Source organism: Calidris pugnax, unplaced genomic scaffold (assembly GCF_001431845.1).
Source record: "Calidris pugnax isolate Ruff unplaced genomic scaffold, ASM143184v1 scaffold36, whole genome shotgun sequence".
Classification (NCBI taxonomy): Eukaryota; Metazoa; Chordata; class Aves; order Charadriiformes; family Scolopacidae; genus Calidris; species Calidris pugnax.
Genome location: NW_015090825.1, coordinates 1,319,556 through 1,328,715, shown reverse-complemented (window position 1 = coordinate 1,328,715; position 9,160 = coordinate 1,319,556). Strand labels below are relative to the sequence as shown.

At 43.4% G+C, this 9,160-nt stretch overlaps 1 protein-coding gene across 1 annotated transcript; it reads left to right on the top strand.

The window, feature by feature from the left end:
* The first annotated feature begins 1,494 nt into the window (after nucleotides 1–1,494).
* On the top strand, nucleotides 1,495–8,103 carry LOC106886832 (TRPM8 channel-associated factor 2-like). Its single transcript, XM_014940065.1, is given in 5 exon segments — nucleotides 1,495–1,548; nucleotides 1,550–1,613; nucleotides 2,115–2,348; nucleotides 6,839–7,182; nucleotides 7,855–8,103. Coding segments are annotated over 5 exon segments (945 nt in total).
* Nucleotides 8,104–9,160: the final 1,057 nt, after the last annotated feature.

Here is a 9,160-nt window from a genome sequence, read left to right as displayed (position 1 = left end):
TTTTTTTTGCTCTCACCTGACCTGGGATCAAAATTTGCAAACGTCCAGCAGTTGCTCACGCACAAAAGGTACCATGAGGGAACATTGTGCTCTTCTTCACTGTCCCTTGGTGGTGCTTTCATAGCACCACAAACCTTTGTGCTCCATGCTTTCCTGGTGACTTAATCGTCAAAAAAACATTTCTCAGGCTCACAAAGTCTGGGGTCAAAAATTGCAAACGTCCAGCGATTATGCCAAGAGGAAATGCTCTTGCTCTTCTTCCCTGTCCCTTGGCAGCACTTTCATTGCTCCAGAAACCATGGGACTCTGAGCTTTCCTAGAGACTTCATTCTCAAAACAAGCAATTTTCACCCTCCTCAGGGCCAGGCTCAAAAATTGCAAACATCCAGCGATAGCTCCCACACAAAACGTTCCAGGAGGGAAAGCTGTGGATTGCTGTCACTGTCTCTGAGATGCACTTTCATTGCCTCACCAACCATGGTGCTTTCCTGGCAACTTCATCCTCAAAACAACCTTTTTCCAGTCTCCCCAGGGCCAGGCTCAAAAATTGCAAACATCCAGCCACTGCAGCAATTTCCCTCCTGGAACCTTGTGTGGGAACAATGGATGGACCTTTGATATCTTTGAGCTCAGCACTGGGGAGAGTGAAAAAGAGGTTGAGGATGAAGTACCCAGGAAAGGTCAGAGTCCCAGGGTTTCTGGAGTAATGAAATGCTTCCAGAGACAGTCATAACAAAGGAACTATGGAGAGACAAAATTGCTTATTTTGAATATGAAGTCAGGCAATATGAAAGCACGGACAACCAAGGTTGCTTCCCCAATAAACTCGCTTGATGGCTCACTGCAAACCATCTCTTCTAATAAAAGACTAGCAAGACTGAACACCAGGACCCAACACTGAGGAAATGGTTAGGTATTAGCAAGCCTATGTATATCAATTTTAATTTTAACTGGCCATCTCATGTTGGTCTCATACCTTCTCTGTGCTCTTCTCCATTCTCCTAAAGACAGCAGAGGTCAAACAAGACAAATATGTATATTGTTGCTTGCAAGATTACAGGAATAATCCCTGAATTGACAGTGAATAGTAAGAGAAACAATAATGTTGAACATTGTCTATGTGGAGAAGACTACTAGATATTTCTGCCCACAATAAAAATACCTTACTCGCCCCTAGACTAGCTGTCTTCTGCTATCATCCTGCCTCATTTCAAGGCCTCCATCTGATTGATGTCTGTGCTGAGGTGATGAATAATGTTCCATATGGTAGCATACTGTTGACTTTCCCTGCTGAGACAAGAGCATCTTGTTGCCTGTGGTAGCTAGAGAGCACAAGTTGGGAGTGACCCGAGCCTGTCTCAGTTGCAGTGCCTTTCAGTGACTGTTGTTCTCCACCAGGTACAGATCTGCTGTCACACTGGTGACCTCAGGGATGCTGCAGAGCTGAAGTGGCCTCCCTTGGTGGTAAAGAAGTTCAAAGTTAAAAAAACCACCATGGAGATGTCTACTCTGTGGAGTGGCCTCGTATATATCATGGTGCTCCTTGGAGAGCACATTAGGCCAAATATCAGCCACAATTAAAGAAGCTGTGCAGGCCTTCTTCTTCAGGGTTGGTAAGTGGTCCCAAAACCTCACTATAGAGAGAGGAGTAAAGAAGTATTTCTGTATTGATGTCTTGCCTATAATTTCCTGGTTTTCTGTGGTCATATATGGATAAGACCTCAGAGTAAGTAATGCCCCAGGAAAACGTTTGCATAAAGCTTCATATTTCTCAGTGCAGAAAGTATATTGATAGGACATTCATTTAGGATTTAGTCTCTGTCCATGTTCCCAGTATGAGCATGTCTAAGACACCTTTAAAGTGGCTTGATATTAAAAAATGAATATTATGAACCCCTTGCAGTGACAGTAGATGTGCAATCACCAAAGATGACTGGACCCCTCACTAGAATCTCAGGATTTTCCCCTGATTCAGTAAAACCCAGTTACATCTAGATTAATTTATTGTTTCTGAGGTTATGCAGAGGGTTTTAGCTATGGTGATTCTCCTGTCTCTTCACACTTAAAACTTCTTCTTAAACTGGCTACCTTCTTTCACCTGAATACTGAACTAGGGGAAACCAACATCTCTGCCTGGCTGTCAACCATCTGTCAGTACCCAGCCCCCTGTCCTGATCTGGTCACAGAGAACATCATCCTGACAGTACCAGCTGCTGATGTATGCCACATGGACAACCCAGAGAGTCTGCTTTCCATCTGGAATAAGATGATGAATGCAATGGCCAGACTGGCAGCCATCCCAGCAACTTTTCTAAGGCCAGAGAGGATGGTGGCAGACGTCCAGATATCTCATGGCAAGTATAATAACTAGAACATTTTGTCTTTATCTGTGATGGATATTTGTAAGGGAAATACACAAGGCAGTGACATTATCACAAGATCATGCAAACCCTCAAATCAGCAGATGAATCCCACCAAATTCAAGGATACTGCTCGTGAGAGTATTCATCTCCTATGAATGTCAAGGGCTTGTACACAAAAGTAACACATTCTGCTGCTAAACCTGAGGCTATCCCAGGGTAAAACTCGGTGGAAGGAGACAGGCTGGCCACCAAATGACATGTGTTCTGTGTCATGTTACTCATGTTACTGTGGGAGTGAGCTTGTGCTAATTGCAACAGAAAGAAGGGAAACAGAGCTGGCTGTTTTAGGTAGGACAAATCAGATCTTGAAACTTAAATTAAGGTGTATAACAGACACACAGACAGCCTACTATGCAATAAGAACTTGATGTTAGCAGGGATAGAATCACATCACTTTGTTGTAAGCTACACACAGACAGCCTACTATGCAATAAGAACCTGATGTTAGCAGGGATAGAATCACATCAGTAGGGAAGTGAGGGTAGTGGTAGGGGAAAAACTTTGTTGTAAGCAACATTTTGCTATCTGTCATTTGAAAAACATGCTGCTTAAAGACAACTCAACAGGTCAGTGGAACTGACCAGGCTGAAGTCAGTTGTGGGAGGTAAGGAGGCCAATCATTTGCAATTAGCCTTTTTTAATTGTATTGTACTTTTCTAAACCCCTTGCCGCAGGCAGATGGGGCATCCACAACTTCTCTAGGCAACCTGTTCCAGTGCATCACCACCCTCACAGTAAAGACTTTCTTCCCAATATTTAGTCTAAATCTCCCCTCTTTCAGTTTAAAACCATTCCCCCTCATCCTATCACTCCACTCCCTGATAAAGAGTCCCTCCCCTCCCTCCGCGTAGGGCCTCTTTAGGTACTTCAGTTATTAACAACCAGTTAAATATAATAACTAGTGAAATATAGCTAAAATAAATAATAAATCTCCTTTCAATACTTAAAGAGGGCTTAAGGAATATATTTTTATGATGAGGGTGATGAAACACTGGAACACGTTGCCCAGAGAGGAGTGAGGTGCCCCATCCCTGGAAACACACAAGGTCAAGGCTCTGAGCAACCTGACCTAGTTGAAGATGTCCCTGCTCATTGCAGAGGGGTTGGACTAGATGACCTTTAAAGGTCCCTTCCCACCGAAATCATTCTATGATTCCATGACAAATAGGTGCTATGTTTCCATGCTGCAATATGCTCCTCCAAGCATATCCTCATGTAAGAAGGATTTTTATTAGAGTAATCAGTCATTATATCTGCCCACATATGGCTCTGAATTTAACAATGAAGTTATAATCTGTCAGTGACTCTGCGACAGTTGTGTTTAGATTACATGTTAGCTGCCAATTTTTGCAACTGCTAACCCCTCAACATAGGAGGGGGGACATAGGAGTATTATATTTTACTCATTCGCCCTTAGCATTAGTGACAGCTCTATTTGAAAATTCAGACTCGGGACACAAAGGTAACATAATTGTCATGAATAGTTTTGTGCGGGTATAAAGGATGAGCAAGGAGTTCATCTGGCAGTGCATGTCAGGAAGCAAAGTCCATCCCTTTCCCTGTTTTGTTTCGGCTGTATTGACTCCATAAGTAACCCTGCCGTGTTGTGTGTATGACTCAGGCCAATTAGTCGGTTTTGTGCTGACACCAGTGGATGTTCTGCAGTAATTTTTACTGATGCACACACAGGAAGACCTGCCTTCCAAATGCCAGAGTTTAAAATCCTTGGGTGTCTCCAGATGGAGGTGAACTTTTAAGCCAAACTTTAGCTCTGCCTTCCCTCAAGCTGTAGAGAAACAGGAGTATTAAAAACCAGCACGACGCCGAACACATGCAGCCTTGATTCACAGCTGCTGTGAATCGGATCTTCTGAAGAAGCTTGCATGGATGGAGGAGCTGCCCCAGAAACACTTGTTGAGGTAGCTGCCATGCTCGGAGTGAAGCTACACTCAGAAACAAAGACTTCTGGATTATTGGCCAAGAAAGCCAATGGCATTCTGGCTTGTATCAAAAATAGTGTGACCAGCAGAAGTAGGGAGGTGATTGTGCCCCTGTACTCAGCACTGGTGAGGCCACACCTCGAGTATTGTGTCCAGTTTTGGGCACCTCAATACAAGAGAGATATTGAGGTGCTGGAGCGAGTGCAGAGGAGGGCAATGAGGCTGGTGAGGGGGCTGAAAAACAAATCATATGCGGGGCTGTTTAGTATGAGGAAGAGGAGGCTGAGGGGAGACCTCATCACTCTCTACAACTACTTGAAAGGACACTGTAGAGAGGTTGGGGCTGGTCTCTTCTCACAGGTAATTAACAATAGAACGAGAGGGAACGGCTTCAAGCTCCAACAGGGTAGGTTTAGACTGAACATTAGGAAGGAATTCTTCACAGAGAGAGTGGTCGGGCATTGGAACAGGCTGCCCAGGGAGGGGGTGGAGTCACCATCCCTGGATGTGTTTAAGGGCCGTTTAGATGCGGTACTGAGGGACATGGTGTAGGGGAGGACTTTGTAGAGTAGGGTAGATGGTTGGACTCGATGATCCCAAGGGGCTCTTCCAACCTCAATGATTCTATGATTCTATGATTGATTCATGTGGCTCTTGATGTATTCCAGCCCTCTGCACAGATGCCCGCACAGACATCTACGTCCACCAGAGGCCACACTGGTTGAACCCAACCTATAAAACTCTTCCCACTTCTATCACGCCTGCTGAAATAAGTGGAGAGTAGCACTACTTCAGATATGTGAACAGCTCTGTATCCTCCCTTCTGGAGCTGTAAGAAACCAGTGAAGGATCCATTCAGCCTATTGAATTGGCGCAGAAGGAAAAGCAACTACAGGTATTAAATTCTATGAAAAGCTGGTTATGGTACTCAGCAATACTGAGAAACTCATGGGAGGTATTAAGAAGTGTGTTAAATCTGTTTGTCTTTTCTGAAAAAAGATTTTTAGAGACAACATGAGAAACAGCAAAACTGGAACTGGTGACAATTATAGGGAGGTAGTAACTGTGGGCACCAGCAGCAAGTCCTATACAAAGCTGAAGTGAACTATGGAATATTTTTCAACAGTAAACAGCTGCTTTACTAAAAACACTGACAAGAATCTGCCATCAGAAAAAAAAAACAAAAAACAATAAAATCCCAGTTCACATTTTGCTTTCTGGTACAACAGACATTGCCAAGGCACAGGGGAGGCCAGCTGCTGCCCAAGGGACAGGAAACCAAGAGCCAACTGCAGTAACACAACCAGCAGGACAGATGCCTCACCAGCTGGGAGCCATCTGACAACACCTGAGTGAGGCAAGCAGGGGGTCAACCTGGTACAACAGCCAGGGTCAGCTGAGAGTCCAGATTGCTAGTAAGTCTTCAGAGATGAAAAAGGTCTGACAACACGCAAGGAAATCAGTCTGCAGGTCAGGGCTAGCTCCAGTGATGGTAACCAGGGTCAGACATAGTCCAGTGATTACCAGGCAAGCCCACTGTGATAAGACACATCTGAAATCAAGCGAGGAAGTGAGACCACAGATCAGGGTTGGGATGAGCAGGGTCTGTGGCCAGACACAGACAGGGCTGGAGATAGGCACACCTACACCATAGCTCAGGCAGGGACTGATGGCTCAGCTGAAATTCAGCCCTTGGGGCCACCAACAGGAGACGTAGGTAGAATCCCCTGGGGGGCTGCTCAAGGCCAGTAAAGCTTTTTTGGTGCATTCTGGGCTCTGACACAAAATTTTGCAATGAAACATTTTAGCCCCCTGCCTTCAGGATGAAAATCTGCTTCTTCTTTGTGAGCACTTTAGGGAAAATAATCCATCTTTGAAATTTATTTGTGTCCGCTATTTATCATGAAGATTTTCCCCCATGTATTTCCTTCAGAGCCAGAACTTAGATTATAAAGCTTCTAGGGAAAGCTGGAGAGGGTGCTAGGGTCATTTTCATCAATACAAACCATACAGTTATTTGGCTATACAAATTTACAAACTGTCCTGGCAATAGCATCTTCCTCGTCAGAGCTGAAAATAGGAAAACACCAGTGTCAACAGAAATTTCTTCTACAGACAGAATTATATTTTCACACCTCCTCTCCACTCCAGTAGAGTACAGGGAGTACAGTCATCTGCAATGTCTGTAGCTCTGGCAAAAGTCACTTGCCTTTTTTTGCTCTTTGGTTTGGGTAGTACCAAGGATTGGAAATGGAGCAAAAGAGCACACAATATACACATTAAACTTTTGCTTTTGGTTGATACATTTGATATTCCAGCACAGAAGGTGGAAGCACATTAGCAATATCCACTCATGACAAACGAATCAAAGAATGAGTTAATGTAAAGAGAATTTATTGTGTTTTTTTCACTATAGTGTTCCACCCCATGAGCTTTCCCAGGCAGATTGCCAAGACTGGTTGTGATTTACTTTCCCTGCGGGTTTGATGCCTGCTGGCTACCCAGTCACACGCCATTTGGAGCCAGTAACAGAGGTGGTAGATGTACAGTCCCTCCAAGCCAATGGCCTTTGGGATGCCAGTCATGAGCTGGGGCACAATCAGCAGCAATCTGAATGGGAGTTTCCCCCTCACACCACCGAAGCCATCTGCAGCCTCTGGTCTGTTTAAGTCAATGAGACCGTATTGGGCATCCCAAGACATAAGACCCACAATGCGCTTGCACTAGAGCTTAGAAAGAGGAGGATTCAAGATTACATTGAAAATGGAGCACAGCTGAAGGACTGGGAAGTATTTACTGCCCTGGAGACATACCTGCAGGTAATCTGCAAGAAAATTAAGCTTACAACAGATTTACAAACTGATCATTTTAATCCAGAGCTGCTTCTTTCCTTTTCCTCACTTTCTGCAACCATTTGATCTCTACCCTGGATTATGAGGGAATTTAGAAATAGGATGAGGTGTAACAGTTCTAAACTGAAAGAGGGTAGATTTAGACTAGATATTAGGAAGACATTTTTTACGATGAGGTTGATGAGACACTGGAACAGGTTGCCCAGGGAAGTTGTGGATGCCCCATCCCTGGAAGTGTTCAAGGCCAGGCTGGATGGGGCTTTGAGCAACCTGGTCTGGTGGGAGGTGTCCCTGCCCATGGCAGGGGGTTGGAACTCGGTGATCTTTAAAATCCCTCCCAACTACAACCATTCTATGATTCTACGATTCTATGATTCTAAATACTGGATTTTTGGTTTCATGTGAATAATAGAAATATAGACTTGTTGAATGCTCTGATGGGGTTAAAGGGCTATCCCGATTCTTCAGTAGGCTTTCAGAATTTGTTGAGTAGCTACACTTATAGAAAAGAAAGAAAAATACCCTGTAAAAAGATCAGTAACTGAATTTAGTAAAAGATTCTGTAAAGAATGCAGGTAGAGTAATTCTAAAATTCCATACATATTTTTGGAACTGTTACTTTTTTCATATGATTCATAGCTGCAAGAGACCTTTGGATGGGAAGCCTTCACTGAAATAGTTTCTGAATGCCAAAATATGTCTGAGGTCCCAGATGATAATGACTCAAAAATTAATCTGTGGGCAGATACCTTTTCTCATCTGGTGAAGAAGAATTTGACTCCTTTCTTTAAGGCCTGGGCATGGCCAATCAAGGAGGGCCTTTCCCAGCAACTGACTGTTTCTTTCCCCAGTTGGTCAGATGATCCAATGAAGCAATATATCTCCTAAGCATGTTTTTGTTCATAAAAATGAAAATGTGATTTTCTGTGATAAAGCCAGTGCTCTGCCATAGTTTGGTGTGGTGTTGTGTCTGGTATGGTATTATAATGAACCTGAGAAGCAGTTCTACCCAGGGCAGGGGGTTTGGAACTCGATGGATCTTTAAGGTCCCTTCCAACCCAACCCATTCTATGATTCTATGATTGTATATGTGATAGAAGAGTTTGTTTTTGGCTCCCTCCTAAGTCTGCCTTTGTATGATAGGGTCCCCCTACTTCCTTTCCTGACAGAAGTCCTTTTAGCCACAGAAGAGGAAATATTTGCTGTCTTAATACCTATGAAAATTAATTCCTATTAGAAAGAGGTACAGGAAGGCTATCTGTACAAATACCAGTGGACACAGAGAAGCGCTTTTTCCATAAAGTGATGATTGTGGACCAAAGGCCACTACACTGCATTAGTATATCTGTTGAAGTCAATTATTTGTGGGCTGAAATCAAAGCTTATCAAAAGTAATGGAAAAAACTGTGCCTGACTTCAGTTGCCTCTCGATCCTGTTTTGCACCTTGCCTTATCACAGAAATGAAAGTGAACTATGTTCAACCCTTCAACGTGGTAACTCCCCAGCCACTTTACTTTGACCTCCATACTTAAACAGCTTAGCACTTGTTAAGCAGCCAGAGTTACACTGGGATGAACGTGCCCATATATTCCAGCTCCTCATGCTAGGGAGGGAATTGGGTTTGCTGAGCACAAAGCTTTATGTCTTTTTCAAATTCCTTTCTCTTTTTTCCCCTCTGTTTCCTTGTCTAAAAGATTCTCTGTTCCAGACTTACTCTTGTTACAGATATGACAAGTTTATTGATTGAGATCATTAGAAGAAGAGTAGGAACAGAAGAAAAAAGTAACTTTAAAATAGAGAAATGTTAGGAGATAATGAAGCTAGAAATAAATGGAAGAACTCAGATGAAATTACAGCTAGAGCAATGAGAAACAAGAATGATCATTCAAAGGAAAACCTTGATGGCCAGCCTTGATCTTTGTTTAATGTTTAGAAAAGGGGTTG